The sequence below is a fragment of the Arvicola amphibius genome, chromosome 11 (assembly GCF_903992535.2).
Source record: "Arvicola amphibius chromosome 11, mArvAmp1.2, whole genome shotgun sequence".
In the NCBI taxonomy this organism is placed as follows: Eukaryota; Metazoa; Chordata; class Mammalia; order Rodentia; family Cricetidae; genus Arvicola; species Arvicola amphibius.
The window spans coordinates 111,681,910-111,700,230 of NC_052057.2; the positions used below are offsets into that span (position 1 = coordinate 111,681,910).

At 39.1% G+C, this 18,321-nt stretch overlaps 1 protein-coding gene and 1 pseudogene across 3 annotated transcripts in view; both read right to left on the bottom strand.

Moving 5' to 3' along the window:
- Tcea1 (transcription elongation factor A1) overlaps positions 1–18,321 on the bottom strand; it is a 29,946-nt gene that overhangs the window by 11,336 nt on the left and 289 nt on the right. The window contains exons 1-4 of one of the 3 annotated variants that reach the window (XM_038347669.2): positions 18,176–18,313; positions 9,058–9,120; positions 6,029–6,134; positions 2,101–2,188 (exon numbers count right to left, since the gene is read on the bottom strand). In XM_038347669.2, the coding sequence (XP_038203597.1) occupies positions 2,101–2,188; positions 6,029–6,134; positions 9,058–9,078 (215 nt within the window). In that variant the 5' untranslated portion in view covers positions 9,079–9,120; positions 18,176–18,313. Of the gene's footprint in view, positions 1–2,100; positions 2,189–6,028; positions 6,135–9,057; positions 9,121–18,119; positions 18,314–18,321 lie in introns of those variants that run through there. The other 2 variants (XM_038347670.2, XM_038347668.2) reach the window with 2 other exon arrangements.
- LOC119826934 lies at positions 14,031–14,149 on the bottom strand (annotated as a pseudogene).

The window sequence follows — 18,321 nt, forward strand, 5'->3', positions numbered from 1 at the left end:
TCATTTTCAAAGACTTATTAAGCTGTCCATCCCTCTTATCTACTGTAGAACTAACTTGCTGTGTTTGCTGTTAAGATTACATCTCCTCCACTTTCTCCAGGACAAACCACTGTTAAACACCAAAACTGCTCACTGTGGAAAAGTTATCAGTATCATCTAACTCTAGTTAGTTTCTTCTTATGAACCATGTATTTAGAAAATCCTGTCTACACAGAGGTTTGTATACTGTTTTTCACACTCTCCTGCAAGACAAAGTTTCCCAAAAGCAAGAACTAGGATCTCAACCTGTATGTATTTTCAATGGGTAGCATGGCATCTCTAAGTAGTAAATGAAAAAAGAATTATTCATTTTTGCGACAGGGTCTCATATTGCTTAGATTGACTTTGAACTCTATGAAGCCAAGCCTTCTGCTTCTACCTCCCAAGTACAGGGATTTCAGATATGCGCCACTATGCCCCATTTTATGGCTTCTAGGAATTGAATCCAGGCTTTACATATGCTCAGCAGGCAATATACCAAATGAACTACATCTCCAGCCCCAACCAATGTTAAAAAACAAAACAAAACTTCTTAAGTACTGTAAAGCTTTTGCTTCTTGCCTATGGCCAATACTTAACCAAAGCACTGCAACTTGCCTGTATGGGCTGATTCACTTCACTATTACCAACCTTGTCTCTTAAAATGTGATTCCTAGGTTTGAACCACTTAAAGTTTCTCAAATTCCAGCACCCAAATGTAAAACCTTAGTCAACCTCAAATCACTCAGATTTGACTTACAACTTCCTTTATATTATACCCCAGGCTAGTCTGGATAGTCATGTTTACTCTTATGTGTTGTTCTGCATAGATGCCAGGCTTTAGCACATAAATATTCCACCTAAACTTTAAATACTAATGGAAGTATACTAAAAATTTCCTTAAATGGTTAAATTTAGACAAAAAAAAAAAAAAGCTCAAAAAGGCAAATGAGGTCAAGGGCCATTTGAGTCTGTAGTCACTACTTTCATTCCATCCATTACTGTTCATCCTAGCAATCGTATTCAAACTTACTAAGTTTTGGCCCCCAAAAGCTCATAGGGAGGGGCACTATCAGGAGGTGTGGCTTTGTTGGAGGAAGTGTGTCACAATGGAGTGGGCTTTGAGATCCCCTTCGCTCAAGCTACTCCTTGTGTCAGTAGACTTCCGGTTGCCTGCAAGATTAGGACTCTCAGCTGCTTCTCAGCATCAGGTCTCCTGCACATCGCCATGTCCCCCACTATGTTGATCATGGACTGAACCTCCAAAAGTGAGCCACCCCAATTGAATGTTTTCCTTTGTAAGAGTTGCCGTGGTCATGGTGTCTCTTCATAGCAAGAGAAATCCTAACTACAACAGTATAATATAAATTACCTTGCTATATTTTTGTAGACTTCTATTTTTCTTCTTAAATTCTAAGAAATCCTGCTAAAATGTTTTAAAGATGGCTATACATGTGTGCTAATTCCATCTGACTAGAAAGAGGAAGGAGGAGTAGAGGCAGGATCAGAAAACCAGGGACAAAGTGATGGTGCAGGTAAACAGACTAGCTAGTTTTCCTGTCTGCTTATTTGTTAACTTGACACAATCTAGAGCTGTCTGGTAAGAGGAACCTCAAATGAAAAAATGTTTCTACTAGATTGCTGACAGAGCAGTCCCTGGGGTATTTTTTGACTAATTGATATGTAAGGGTCCAAAAGTCACTGTGGTGTCACTATTGGTAATGGGTTGCACAAGACGGCAGCAAGCCACAGGAAGCAAGCCATTAAATAGCATTCATTCCTCCATGGCTTCTGCTCTGGTTTCTGATTTGGCTTTCCTCAATGAGCTGTGTCCTGCTGGAATATGTATGCCAAATAAATCCTTTTGATCCATGGTCCCTCCCACCCCCCCAGCTTCCTTTCTTTCCTTTTCTTGTCTTCTTTTGGAGACAGCGTTTCCCTGTGTAGCCCTGGCTGTCCTGGAACTCACTCTGTAAATCAGAGTGGCTTTGAACTCAGAGATTCACCTGCCTCTGCCTCCTGAGTGCTAGAAACCCTACAATAGCAACTACAGCAGAAATTAATTCCTATAAAGTGAGTTACCTTTCTTCTCTCGCTTCAGGGCTATTCTGTGATGAAATTGCAGGTTCTTTTTTCTTTTCTTCAGAATCTTTATCAGTTGATGGCCCATCTGCAAAATTTATCAAATTCCTAAACAGTCTACTTTTGTTAAAAATGAAAACAAAGTATTGCACATTAATAGCCTATATAAGCCAAAAACAAACATTAAAAAAAATATTAGCCCCCAAAGAGGACACACTTACCATTAAAGTCTTCAATTTCCTACAACTGTATATAAAGTATAAGCAAACTATTATGTTAGCATCTGTATTGGGGTACTTTTTACAATACTAGTACAATCAACACTCCTAAACTGTCACTTGGAAAGAAAGAAGAATTCACATGTCAATGGCAGCTGAAAGTTTAAAAGGAGAATCTGCAAAGGAAAGAGTGTGGATGAATATGTACACAGCTATCCTGAAAATGAGAGCTCATGCATAGAGAACATTAGTATCTAAGTGATTTTTCAAGAAGTTAAAAACGTTAAAGTGCCACCTAAAGCACAGATAAGTATTTTTGGGAAAGTAAATAAAGAGCATCTTCATAGAGACCATTCCAGCTTCAGTACGGTCCACTCAGCACCTCTTTTAACTCAATGATCTGTCAATAGAGCTGCAGAGTCCACACCTTTTAAGACTTAGATCAATGGATCTCAACCTGGGGATTGGATCTCAGCATTTCTTCATATCAGATACTTATATTATGACTCATAACAGTAGCAAATTACAGTTATGAACAAGCAATGAAATAACTTTATGGTTGCAAGTTATCACAACATGAGAAAGTGTATTAAAGGGTCATAATATTAGGATGGTTGAGAACCACTGACTTAGAGGAAAGTGACCAGACACTGTGAACGGATGTAAAATGAATCAATGCAATTATCATTGTACTGACAAGAAGCATTCATCTTAAGCCAATCAAAACTGTTCCTGGTCTAGGTTTAGAACATATTTAGGTCTACTGTAGAAATTATCTCACTTATCTATACTTGGCACTTGGCATTATAGGGCATTATAACCCTATAATGTTCACTCCATTTTCTTTATAAAACACTGTAAATATATATGAATAGCAATAGATTGCAGCCCATAATACAGAATAAGAATCCATAAAAGACAATGTTTTCTTACTTGAAGAGAAAGAAATAAGAATTTGTAACCATAACTATAAAGACTGGATTGAGGAAAGATACTAAATTGGAGAAGGCAATCAGAGTCTTAAATGTCCCTTATAGAGTAACTGTTACAAGAAGTATAATAAAGTACACCCTTTGACTGGGTATGAAACTTTAATACATTTATAGAGTATTCCAACTGTGGATGTAAAACATGCTCTCACCCTGAGAAAACAGTAAACAAATCAGAAAAAGAAAAGAGGGGAGTGTTAGGTCTTAAACCTAGGAGAAATGGCTGAGGTGCCTACTTAACACACTGCTAGTTTGATGTAATTGGCCCCATGAACACATAGGAAGTGGCACTATCTGGAGGTGTGGCTTTCCTTGACAAAGTGTGCCGCTGAGGAGCAGGCTTTGAGGGCTCACATATGCTTAAGCCACTCCCAGTTTCAGTTTACTTTCCATTGCCTGCAGGATCAAGATGGTAGCTCCTTCTTCATTCTCTGCTCCTTCTCTAGCACCATGTCTGCCTACACGCTGCTATGTCTCGCCGTGTATGATGATAATTGATTTAACCTCTGAAAATGTAAGCTACCCTAATTAAATGTTTTTCTTTATAAGAGTTGCTACGGTTATGGTGCCTTTACAGAAACAGAAACCCTAACTACGACACATTATCCAAGTGGACCTGGCTGCTAGGTTTCCCCTGCATCCCTCAGTTCCTCCCAACCTATTACAGGGCCCTCCTTGGTTGGCATACGCCATCTCCTACCCTAATGTTCCAGCCCAGAGGCTGGTCTGTCCTTCCTCCAGTTGTTCCTCCCTATATAATCTAGTCATTTTTTTACCTCTCCTCTTTTGATCCTCCTATATCTGGTTCCCTCTCCCTTCCCCTACTCCCTTTCTACATATAGCTTAGGGCCATGACCACTCTGGACTCTGCTAGATTTCCCTGCCTTTAGCTATGTCTCCTGTCTACGGTATTAATATCTAACAATAAACTTTCTCCTCAAGCATATCCAGGAACGGTCATGTTCTTTCTTTTAAATTATTTATTTTTTCATTCATCTGGTGCTAAAACCCGGGAGTGGCATAAATGAGCTCCCTCCCAAGGAGCACAGCAGCTGCTCTGAATCAAGTGGCTGATCTGAGTCATGAACAGATCATTTGTTTCTGCTGGCTTCTGCCACCCACAAAATTTGATTCCCAATTCTAGAGTCTGATTCTTAAGATGCTGCTTCTCTCTACTTGCTTCCTCTGGACTCTGGCCTGCTATTTCCTCCATGTGGGCCCCTGTGTTTCACCGGCTTCTGTAGCCTCCTACACCTCTGGCCTGCATGCCTGAAATCCTGGTACTTGAGAGGAAGGGGAAGGAGGATAAGGAGTTTAAGGTTATCCTTTGCTACATTGAGTTCAAGGTTAGCCTGCATTATATGAGACTTTTCCTTAATTAAATAAATATATAAATATATAAATGTCAAAACAGAATTAAAAGGTTATTATATTCTCCAAAATGCTATCACAGGAGAAAAATCAAATGCTTACAGAATTGATTAAATTAGAAAACTAAATACGATTCTGGACTAGCTACTGAAGAAGGTAAAAAACTGTAAAGGACATTAAAATGTGTCCTAGTTTGCTTCTCTGCTGCTATACTAAAACACTAACCGAAAGCAGTGTGGGTAGGAAAGGGTTCGTCTGTTTTACCTCATCTATCACCAAGGGAAGACAAGGCAGGGACTCAAGCAGGGTAGGAGCCACGAGTCATGAAATGAAGCACAGTGAGGAATGCTACTTACTGGCTTATTGTACACGGTTGTTTGGTTCCTTTTATAACCTAGGATCACCTGTCCAGTGGTGTCACTAACCATAGTGGGCTGGGCCTTCCCACATTTATTATTAATCAAGAAAATGTTCCACACACTAGCATATAGGTCAATCTTATGATGGCAATTTCTCGGTTGAGGTTCCCTCTTCTTAGATAAACCTAGCTTGTATCAACTAAACAAAAAACTAAAAGGTACATAGGGATAGCAACAAATTAGAGCATGAACTGTAAATTAAAGTATTACACCAAAGCTTACTTTCCTTTATCATAATTGCGTAAGAAAATATGCACATGCCTACAATTCTAAGTCCTCTGGGGACTGAAGCTGGATCCCAAATCCCAGTATAGCTTACACAACATAGTGGGAGCCTATCTCAAATAAATGAAGGAAACTAAGAGAGAAAAGGAAGTGTTCTGAGGTGACGTATACTTAAGTATTATAAAATAAAATGACACATTTAATATATTCTCACATGATTTTTAAGAGAGATCGTTAGACATGGAAAATCATGCCAGAAAATGGTGGCACATGCCTTTAATCCCAGCACTTGGGAGGCAGAGTTAGGTGGATCTGAGTTCAAGGACAGCCTGGTCTACAGAGCGAGTTCTAGAACAGTCAGGACTACAGAGAAACCCTGTAGTCTTGGGGGAAAAAAAAAAAGGGAAAAGAAAATAACAAAAGCTGATCTGAACAAATGAATTATGAGCGGTCATTTTAAAAACACTTCAGAGAGCATCACACCCTGTTATTTGAAGAAGAGTTTTGAAGGAGCTTATCCACAGTTACAACTGTCAGAGACCACTGAATTTATTAGCCTACAACTTTCAAACAAATTAAAACAGGGCCCTCATTCCCTATTAGAAAGCACTGATTTCACCACGTCTAGATCCATAGACAAAAAATTGCAGCAGCCATTTGAACAAGTCAGGCATCATAAATATATGCGAGCAAAGATAAATTTTACCTAATAATTTTTTCCAGGATTTGATGAGTGATTTGGCTAAAGATGTGACTTCTTCATCTGTACTCTGTTTGCGAATAGCGTTGACAGACATTCCAATTCTCGTAGACTGCAAGGCAACAACAACAAAGTGTCCATCAATGCTGTTCCAAACAATTCAGTATATTAATCACACTTGCTTCTTTTTCAGACTTTTTTTCTATTTCAGATTTTAAAATTTCAATTATTTGCATCCTGGTGAGTACACATATTTCAGATCACACACTGGACTCACCAATGCTTCAGCACTGAGATCAACAGCCTGGTACTGTGCTCTCAAGGCCAATGGAGTACTGAAATGAAATCAGTCTCTCAGGGAGAAATGAGGGTGAGATGTAGAATCTACGTGGACAGACATCTGCATAAGCTCTTCTATAGAGATACCTCAGAGCACCGCCTGCAACTCATAGCAAAGCTATCCAAACAAAACTACCACCTAGAGATTAAGAGGAATCTTTATTTCTTGATCCTATGTAAGCAGCATATAATTTGGTATTAAAATGGGTTTTAGAATACAGATAAACTTTAACATGCAGTAATATTACACAAGGATTATACTAGAATAACTATGCATATAAATCTTCCCAAGAACCTTTCACCATTGAGATCATTATACCTATTTTTAAAGATAAAGAGACTGGAAATACCACTATAACCTGCTTATCATGATACTATTGCTCATTGGCACGATTAGAATTTTCATCTCTGCTTCACCACTTCTAGAATGAATGTTCCTTCCAACTCAATAAAAACCACAAAAGCTATGACAGTTCAATTATGAAGAGTAAATAACAATGGTAAATTATTCAGAAGTTCAAGTTGTTAGTAGACAATCTTTCAAAACATGGTCTATGGAAGAAAAACCACAACAAAGAAATTCTTAGTTGTTTAAAAAATAAAGGACAATCCCTGCTGATACCTTTGAGGTACAAAAGTAATTGGTTCTTAAAGGCTTCCTTCTAAATTATTAAACACTCAGCACAAAAGCAGAAGAATTTAGAATACATAGCGGGCTGCAGTAGCCTGTGTTGCATCTCTGAGCAAGCTGAGCCAAAGCAGGTGAGGTTCAACAGCAGAAGAATGAAAAAGGATCCCAAATTTTACACCCACCCACAATATTTGGGGTTAACAAAGCAAATTTTCTAAAACGAAAAATCCTAATTTTGGATATATGGAGAAAATAACTTGAATTATTGAGCTGTTATGACGTACAGAATAACACACAACAGTGCTGAATAAATGTATCCTAGAAGCTCCTGCAGAAGACCAAGATATAAGGAGAAGAATAAACTGTGCTGTTGGGTGATAGCTGTTTAATGATCACAGGATGCTTTGATTATTAAAACCAACTATTCTTTGCTTGGCACCTGCTCTAAGAATCCAGCTTTTGACAATAAACGTGCTAACATAAAGAGAGACTATTTAGCTCCATGACAAGAAATGAGGCTGCTGAAGTGGAGTCCAATAATTAGTCCACACTTGGGAACTGGAGGAGAAGAGGATGGAGACGAGTGGGAAACTGCTCTAAACAGACTGTCTAAAAAGTGGTCTGAGACACTGAAGGAGACGCTGCCCATCATCCACCAAGGTTTCTGTTTGACATCAAGCACAGGAGAAAAGGCAGGGAGGAAAGACAGAGTGGTGGGACAGGGAGCACTCAGGAACTGACTGCACATCTAGACCAAACGGCTCCAAATCAGAAATCCCGATCACCATGACACACAAGCTGTCTGCTTCAAGTTCTGGGGACAGAACATAAGCCTTGTATATAGTAAGCAAATGCTATATTCCTAGTTGAGTAATTAAGATTTTTTATATAATATTTTTATATAATATGTTTTTCCATTCTCCTGTAACTCTTCTTAGATGCTCTCTACCTTCCTACCCAACAAACTTCCATTCCTGAGTCTGCAAGTTCTTCTTCTTTTTTTTTTTTTTTTCGAGACAAGGTTTCTTCTGTAGCTTTTGGAGACTGTCCCGTTGGCCTCGAATTCACAGAGATCCGCCTGCCTCTGCCTCCCAAGTGCTGGGATTAAAGGCGTGCGCCACCACCGCCCAGCGTAAAGTTCTTTTTATTTAGTTTTGTTTCCACTACAGATCCTTTTTGCCATCTGGTGAAACTCAAATATTCCTCAGAAGTGCTTTAAAGCACATTAAATAAAACCCATAAAATAGCAAAGAAAAATCAACTATATTTTAAGTACAGTAATGCTCTTGCTTTCTTATTAAAACATTAAGACAAAGTGAGGGACATAAGCAACCATCAGGATAAATAAAGGAATTTTAATACATCTGCAAAAGTATAAGTTTACGGTAATGAAAATATTTATGATTTTACAGTCATAAATGCTACTAAAATGACTCTAGTTTTATTGTCTTTATAATGAGAAATATGCTCAGTTTCAACTAGACATTCCTGAACATAATTTTCTCCAGCAAGATTCACACACCTTTCTAATTCTTGAATTCTGACTTAATGAAACAGAAACACCAACAAAGAATGCTCACAAAAAGTAGAAAAGGCTACATCATGTTACTGACCATACTTACTTTCTTTTGTACCATTCTGACTTATTTTTCTACTTTAGATTGCACACTGGGACTTAAGTACTCACTCTACTGACATTCAATTGTCTGCATGCATGGCTGACGCCAAAAAGGGGGGAAGAGCGATGATTCGCTGTTATCCCTACACTAAGCTACAGTGAGCTGCTGAAAGACCAAACCAGGGCCAGGAAACCAGGGGCACCCCTTACTGTAAAAGCTCATGACCCCATAACCTTGGGAAGTTCTTTGAGAAACACATACATAATTTATATTTATTATATATATAGTCAATGGCAATTGACTGATTAATGTTGACTTCTTAAAAAAAAGAACGATCTATTCTATAAAAGGATAGATTAAAAGCATGTTATTGGTAATGAAGATGACCCATTATTATAATTATGGCAATTACCAATTTAAACACTGTGATACACAGAAACACATACCTGTAATAATTCCAGAGTCATGGGAATATTCTTAAGCTCTTTCAGCAAATCCAATGCACCAGCCTATAAAATAAAACAGGTTCATATTGAATTCCCATGGAAGTAAAGCAAGGATTAGCCAATTAACAACTTACAATGGCTCATCTACTACACATATATACAAAGATACATGTATGCATGTACATATATACATCATCTTACAACGGAGATTAAAATATCAGAGGCTCATAACACCTGCTTTCTGAACTATGGCTAGCTCTTGTGAAGTAATTTTGAATTGTACTTTCAAATGTGTCTCCCCTGAAGAAATGTAAAATTTCTTGCTGTAATGAACAGCTGCTACAGTGTCACAGTGCTTATCCGTGCACATGGAGAGGAGGAGAAGGTCAATATTGCTCATCTAACAATCCGTCACAAGAACACTGCTATCTACCTAGTTCTTACAGAATAGTAAAGAGCAATTTCTAAAAAAAATAAAAAAATTAAAAAAAAATTCAGGATTTACATCTATGTTATGCTTCTAAGACTATATCTACTGATGTGGGATAACACTGCATGCTGTGAATATGTTTAATTACCATTGATTAATAAATAAAGCTGTTTTGGTCAATGGCTTAGCAGAGCAAAGTCAGGTGGGAAATCTGAACATAGATTATATAGAGAGTAGGCAGAGTCAAGAAGACACCACGTAGCTGCCGAAGGAGAAGGACCCAGAAACTTTCCGGTAAGCCACAGCCTCATGGTAGTACACAGATCAATAGAAATGGGCTAATTCAAGATGTAAGAGCTAGCTAGAAATATGCCTGAGTCATTAGTTCAAAAGTGTTGTAATTAATACAGTGTAACTGTTCGGATCTGAGCAGCAGGAAAATGAACGAGCCATCTCTCTGCCTACAAAATGGTGCAAACACGGGGAAACTACATCCATATAAAAACTGAGAGAACTTGGGAAGGAATTCTAGACACAAAAGAACAGAGTTAAGCACAGGTTCTTGGTAGCCACATTTTTTTTTTTTCCAGATAGACTGTTTGCTGGCTGCAAGCAGAGGCACGGCTCCTTTAGAGTTTTCCTGACTCAGTGTTTGTGGCAAAAAATTGCAAGGCTTCTTTAAGATCCAGCTTCCTGGTTCATGCTGGTAGAAAGAACTCTGGCTATTTCGGGAGGTTCTGCACTTAAATGGGGTTTGTGAGCAGTGTGTTACAAATTGCTTAATAGCAACTTAGACCTGAAGTGTCCCCTGGAGCTGGGTGGTGAGCATGGCTCACAGAGCTGGCTGTGAACATACCTCCACCATGTTGGACTGGGCATGTCCAAAAAGCAAACATTGACAATTATAAAAAGTAGGTTAAAAAAATAAAACAAAATTTTTTAAAAGAGACAATAAAAGAGTACAGACAGTCATAGATTAAAGGAGTAAAGATGGAATATACACAGAAAGTCTGGAATATGTATATTATTGTGTTTTCTTTGATTTTTTTTTTTCTTTTTGACTGCAGAGATACCTTTGATTCTGGGAGCTGCCTTGTTAAACAAAGGTATCTTGACTTCAAAATTTGAGTCTAAGGATATATTACTTTGGAAAAAAGGTTCTGCTTTTGTTTCCCCTGGAAATGAGAGTCTGGATTCCTTCCAGGCTAATGTAGTTTGATGGAACAAGACCCCTGAAAGGTCTCTGTGAACCCTAAAATACTTCATCCAACTAACAGAAGGAAGCAGTTTGGAGAAAACTAAGTCCAAATTCCCAAAAAATGATTGTTTATAAATGTTTTTTTTTTCATTTAAAGGAGGATATGATATAGAGATTAATACTTTACATTGGTATGGATCTTGTCTTATTGATACAAGTTTAAGTTTAATTTTGCTATATGTATATTTCTATTCTTGTTTAAGGCATTATGTTTATACAGCTCATTTATAATTAAGAATTACAAACTAATAGTCATTTATAATAGTCAAACTTGTAGTCACGTTAGGTTTTCTAGATATATAAAGATATATTTCAGTTAGATAATCTTCAAATCTTTCAAAGACCTACAGAATATGGCATTTAGAATGTTTTAAGAACTTAGACTTTTCTCAACAGTGAGACATGTCTGCTTCTGGTAGCACGAGTTACTTCAGAGAGGCTGATGGGCAATAAAGAAATTTGTTAGGAAGTTTGCCTTCAATGTGATAAGGCTAGTCAATTTGGGCAAGAAACTCTTGCCTGGACTGTGTGATGGTATGCTATATGAACTGGACATTCAGGACCCACAGAAAAGTGACTGCTGAACATTCCAAAAGGCAGTATTGTCCTTCATGTTTCACAGAAGAAACTGCCAGACATTCTGCAGGACACAGAAGAAAGTGACTGAACAGTCATTCCAATTTCCTGCTTCATGGAAAAGTCTGCCAGATATTATGGGCCTATAGGATGCACCAAAGTTACAGAAGAACTCCAGACAGCAAGGTGTTTCTGTTAATTCTAAAGTTTTGGAAGTTGCTTATAATACACCTTCTGGGGTCTCTGAAGAGTTGAAGACAGATAGTTATAGTTTTCCTTAGGTATGAGAAAGGATAAATGAGATATAAAACTTTAGATACACAAAGATAGGATCGATGACTAGTATTATAACTGTGATTCTTGCTTGATACCTGTTTTATTAAATGTAATTTTAATATGTTAAAGTTAAAACCTTTTTTAATTAGACAGAAAAGGGGAGATGATGAGGGATTCCTCTCTATGCTGTGAATATGTTTTATTACCATTGATTAATGAGTAAAGCTGTTTCAAAATGGCAGAGTAGAACAAAGCCAGGTGGGAAATCCAAACAGAGATATATAGAGAGAGTAGGCAGAGTCAAGGAGAAACCATGTAGCTGCCAAAGGAGGACCCAGAAACTTTCTGGTAAGCCACAGAATAGAAATGGGTTAATTCAAGATGAAGAGCTAGCTTGAAAAAGTGTTGTAATACAGTTTCTGTGTGATTATTCAGGTCTGAGCAGTTAGGAAATGAATGAGCATTCTCTGCCTACAATCTACTGCCAATTACCATCTGGAGTCAAAAAGCTCCTACAGGATGAAGAGGCAACAAAGCCCATGGTAGGAAAAGGAAAAAATACAAATTCTGGCATTAACGAAGAATAAAGGGACAACTACTTTTGGCCAACTACTATCCCCTGCCCCAACACAGACACAGACACACACAGACACACACCCACACACACACTGCTTCATTTTCCCCCCTTGTTTTTTGTTTGTTTTTTGAGACAGGATTTCTCTGTGTAAGAGCCCTGGCTGTCCTGGAACTCACTCTGCAGACCAGGTTGGCCTTGAATTCACAGAGATCTACCTGCCTCTGCCTCCCAAGTGCTGGGAATAAAGGCATGCACCACCACCGCCTGGTAAGACATGGTCTTATTATATAGTTCTGGATGGCTTGAAATTCCTTATGTAGGGCTGAAGAGATGGCTCAGCGGTTAAGAGCATTGCCTGCTATTCCAAAGGTCCTGAGTTCAATTCCCAGCAACCACATGGTGGCTCACAACCATCTGTAATGAGGTCGGGTGCTCTCTTCTGGCCTGAAGGCACATATTGTATACTAAATAAATAAATATTTTTTAAAAAAGTCTTCTAGAAAAAAAAGAAATTCCTTATGTAGACTTAGTTGGCCTCAGACTCAAAGATCCACCTGCCTCTGCCAAAGTGCAAGGATTAAAGGCCTGTGCTGAGCACACTAGCATTCACATAATTTCATTTCACGTGAAGCGGTCATTTAATTATTTGAATAATGCTCTATATTTCAACAGTGTGTGCACACACACAGAGGAAAGTTTAATTTGTATTTCCATGTGTGTGGATTTCCTTGTGTGTGTCAGAGAGCACTGAGAGGTCTGAGGTCAGGCATCTTCCCCCAGTCCCTCCCCAATTATACATTCACGTAAAGCCTCTTGCTCAATGCAGTGCTCCAGCTTCCTCCAGGATTCCTTGCGTGCACCTTCTGCACTGGGATCACAAGATAGCTACCAAATCCACCTACAGTCTTGTAATGCAGGTTCTGAGAAAAAGAACTCCAGTCCCCATGCTTTACCTGCTATCCCAATTCCTCTGCTTGCAAGCGAACAAACACTTAAGCTACGAAACATTTCCTTTTAACTCTTCTATCTTTTGCTTACTGAAAAACAACTCTTTTAGCTATGTATGGTAATACACATCTTTATTCTTAGCACTCAGGATGCTATGGAAAATAGATCTCTACGAGCTGGAGATCAGCTTGGCCTACATAGAATTCCAGGCCAGCTAGGGTTATGTCGTGAGATACTGTTAAAAAAAACAAACAAAACAACAACAACAGCAGCAGCAAAACTAAAGAATTCTTTTATTTTTATCATATATTGCCTCTTATAAACATAAAATGGAAAATGTGAATGAGCAAATAGGCTAAGGTGTTATCAAAGTACTTCATATTCAGAACCAGACATTTATAAATTACTTTTTGACTCAGATCTGATAGTGGCACCATGACACATAACCTGAATCCTAGAACTTGGGATGCAGACAGGGCCAGCTCTTTGCAGGTTCCAGACCAGTCAGGATTACACAGTGAGCCCCAGTCTCAAGAAACAACAACAACAACAAAAAAAGTTGTATCAAGAAGACTAGGAATGGGGTGATGGCTCTGGTAGTGTGGTGACACATCCTGACATCCCAACACTGGAAGACTGAGGAAGGAGTATCTCAAGTTTAAGGCCAGCCTGGGTCACACAGGAATACCTGTCTCAAAACAGACAGACATGGATGTAATGAAACACTCTGTGAAAGAATCCATAAGAAAACTAATGTCAGGCTGGTTTTGCAGCACAGAGAATGGTATTTTAGCTCCACTGTTTCTATAACTACTTCCTCAGGGTCCAATGGAATTCCAGGGTATCCCTGATTTTCTTCCAAGCTTATGATACTGACTCTGCACATTATTCTTTTTTTTTTTTTTTGAAAATGTTGGGTCGTACAGTCAACCCTGTAGTTTTCTCCAGTGAGGGCTGCTTTCTCCACCCATTTGTCTAGGAGGAGTGTATCAACCAAGTCCTGCTTCTGCACATTATTATTCTCATTGTGATGTGGGGTGAGTGAAGGTACATGCATGCCATACTGCACTTGGGGAAGTCAGAAAACAACTTTCAAGTGTTGGTTCTCTGCCCCCACTTAGGGTTTCAGGGATGGCACTTGGGCTATTAGGACATCTCATCTGCCCTCTCTCCACAAGTTTTGACATTCTGCTATAAAAGTATACAATACACTACAAAGAGCCATCTGGACAACTATATATGTAACTCATGCTGCCTTCCAAACTCTGAAAATATGAAAATAATGCACCTTACAAATCAATGAAAACACAGCATACCTTGGAACAATAAAAATTCCATACCATAGTGCATGCCATAAAAAGAAGCAAGGACTTTAATACTATATTTCCTTAAAAACTTTTTTTTTTTTTTTTGGTTTTTCAAGACAGGGTTTCTCTGTAGTTTTGGAACCTGTCCTGGAACTAGTTCTTATTTTGTATACATGCATAGGTGTTTTGGCTGTGTATGTGTCTGAGCACCACACACATGCGTAGTGAGTACATTTGGAGGCTAAAGGAGCATGTTGAATCCCCAGGACTGGAGTTACAGTCAGTTGTTATCCACTATCTGGGGTAGTGGGAATCAAATCTGGGTCCTCTGAAAGAGCAGCTAGTGCTCCTAACTGGGGCATCTCTCCAGTACTTTTTATGATGGAGATTGAAGCTAGAGTCTCTTATATGCTAACCCACTACCAAGGTATACACCCAGCCTCAGGGATTAAAACAAAACAAACAACAAAAACCTCTACAGTTTGTGCTCCAGCACAACTGTGTTTTCCATTCCTCTGGCCCACCACTGACAATTATGCTCTCAACTTCCTACCGCACAAAGCTGCATTCTGTCCTCCCCAGTCACCTACCTCCAGCACCAAGTCCATTGCAGCATCACCTACAGGTAATGATGCAAGACACAGCAAGACACAGCAAGACACAGCCTCTCAACTTCCAAAGCCACATTTAGTTCACAGAACTGACTGAGAAATAAACTACAGCTATCACACTACTCTATTCATTTTTAGCGCTCTTATTGTTAACAGAAGTGCTTTTTACAAAATACAGTATTCAAACTTCCAGGCAACCTAATTTATATAAAACTATAGGATTCAAATATCCTTCTTCTCCACAAGCAGAAAGAGGAGGTACAAGGGACTTACAGTAAGAACATGTGCTGTATTATCCCCTGACTAGATTCCAATCCATACTCTTGTTTTCTAATTTTAAAAATCCTCTTCAAGCTTTTCACATACTGAAGAGAACAACATAGCTCCTAGGGGGTAGATGAAATGGTCTAGTACACAGTGAAATATTAAAACACAGAAACACCGGGCACAAGACAGTTTGGTGGGCAGAGTAAAGGCCCCATATAGATGTATCTTCAAAACAGACACACAGAAGTCCAGTAAATATGAAAAAGATGCCCAGAAATTACTAAAGAGTAATTTAAAGGACAAATATCAACAAGAATTGGAACAATATGAGGTCAAAACAGTCAAGCACTACTGATGGCAATGTAAAATGGTATGAGCCACTTTGTGGGAGGGAAAAAAAAGAATTACTTTTTTTTTTTTTGATAGTTTCCTAAATGGCTAAGTAGATTTGGGGTGTAGTTTAATGGTATAGTGTTTGCCTAGGCGTCCAGACCCAGGATAAAAAGAAACATTACCCAGACACTGCAAGGCTCAGTACTTCTACTCCAGGGTATATTCCTAACAGAAATGAAAACAGGCCAACACAGACAGACATAAGAATATCTTAGCATAGTTTTTACAACCTAAAGTGGAAACAGCCTAGATGCACATCAAAAGATAAACCCAAGTGTGATATGAGTGCCAGTACGATAAAATACTATTCTATAATAGTGTAGAATGAAATAGTAAGTAGACATGACACAGATTAGACCTTAAAACACATAGTAAGCGAAGCATGGTGACATGTATCTAGGGTCCCAGTCAGCTACTCAAGATACTAAAAAGAGAATCAGGGAGTTCTTAACTAATCAAGAAACATAGTGAGACCCTGTCTAAAAACAAAACAAAACACTACAGTAAGTAAAAGAACTAGTGATAAGATGTCACATCCTATAGAGTTCATTGATACGGAATTTCCAGAACCAGTAAAGACACAATGTACGTAGTGGTTCCAAGGGTGTTTACGTTTCCAAGTTCTCCTTTATAGAATGGGACTACTAAACTAGCAAAACTATCTGAGTAATAAAAATTGGTAAGATTTATAATTAGTGGATTTAGAGAAATATATGGCTCAGAGTACCAGCTCAATAATTGATAGCTGTTTGTAATTAAGTGACATCTACTCTACAGCTTTATTAAAATGAAATATTTAAAAAGCAGTACTTAGATTTGTCTATTAGTGACAACTATCATACTTCAAGCAGTTTCCATTTTTATGGTCTAAAATAACTTGAAAATAGCTCCTATCATAGTTCATGCCTGTAATCCCATTTAAGAGGAAACTGAGGGCCGGGCGGTGGTGGCGCACGCCTTTAATCCCAGCACTTGGGAGGCAGAGGCAGAGGCAGGCGGATCTCTGAGTTCGAGGCCAGCCTGGTCTACAAGAGATAGTTCCAGGACAGGCTCTAGAAACTACAGGGAAACCCTGTCTCGAAAAGCCAAAAAAAAAAAAAAAAAAAAAAAAAAAAAGGAAACTGAGTCAGGAGAATCACATGAGCCCAGGAGTTCCAGGTCAGTTTTCAGCTACAGAGCAAGACCCCATCTTTAAAACAAAACAACACTCATACACAATGACGGTTGGGAGTGGGTAGGGTTATGGGCTAGGACTTTAGTTCCAGCACTAAAGAGGCAGAGGTACGCAGGCAATCTCTAACAGTTTGAGGCCAGCCTGGTCTACAGATTGTGTTCCAGGAAAGCCAGGGCTATTCAGGGAAAGCCTCAAGTTGTCCTCTGACCTGTGCACACATGCACACACATAAATAAAAGTTAATGTTTTTTAACTTTAGAATTTATGGAGAAAGAGCTGTCATTCTGACCTTTCTCTTTATTTCATCAGTCTGCTTGAGTTTCAGTGGACAGGAAAATGAAAGAAAAAGCAATTAAAAGAACCAGCTCTATCTTTCTTTCTTAAGGCGAATTTTCATACTGGTTAAGGTTGTGCACTATCAGAAAACAGACTCGAGAATTACTTGAAGTTTGTCCTGACGGATTAGGAAAAAGAAATTACGCAGTTAATAAGTTTTTCCTCCTGAGAGCTTTGAGTGTAGCAAACTAGGGACCTCCAGGCAGAGAGGAAAGTTTTCCAATTTAATCTAAAAAATAAAAATGTTCAACCTATCATAACCCAAACTCATCTCTTGCAGCAAGGAATAAAATGGCTCAATCAGTAAGGGCGATAAACGACACAGGCTAATATCTGGAACAGAAAACAAACAGGAAATAGCTGAAAATAAAACAAAATTGCAAATGCAGATTAACAGGGCATGAAATTAAATGCCAGGCAAACGCACCTGTTGAAGAAAAAGAGGAACAAGGATATCTGAAGTCTTAATTATTCGGTATTAACACTAATTCCTAAGCTGGCAGTGAGTGGAAAACCAGCTAGCTCCTGACTCAACCACAACTACACAGTACTTAAGCTTACAAAATAAATATGCCATGCACTCACAACTGTGTCCTAGCTACAAAATAATTCTGCACGGGTTTGTAACTGAAAGCGCTGCACACATGTAAGCATCCCCTTACGGCTTTAATTTCATAAACGGGAGCAAATTATTTCTAGCACTCTGATAATGAAAATGTGCCGAGTGCGGAAGAATAAATTCAGGTGTGAAGCAAAGGGATGGAAAAGGGGCACACACAGGGGAATCTCCTAACACAGACGATGTCACCGGCCCGCCACTAACTCAGCACCACAGCCACCCACCAGGGGCCCACCGGGAAGGAGTGTGGTTTTTAACCGTCGCGGTCCTGCAATCGCACCCAGGCCTACTTGCTAAGAGACGGCGCGCTTTCTGTGTCTAATCGCGGTGCGGGGGTGAGGCGGACCTAGGATCAACACACTTTTCCGCCCGCCTGAAACGGACCGCGGCAGCCCGAGAAGCCGCGGCCATCGCGCCTTCCCTCAGCCGGCGAGGGCTTCGCTCCTGGGCTCCCTGCGGACGTTGTCAGCACCGACGTGGAAGCCGGAAGGG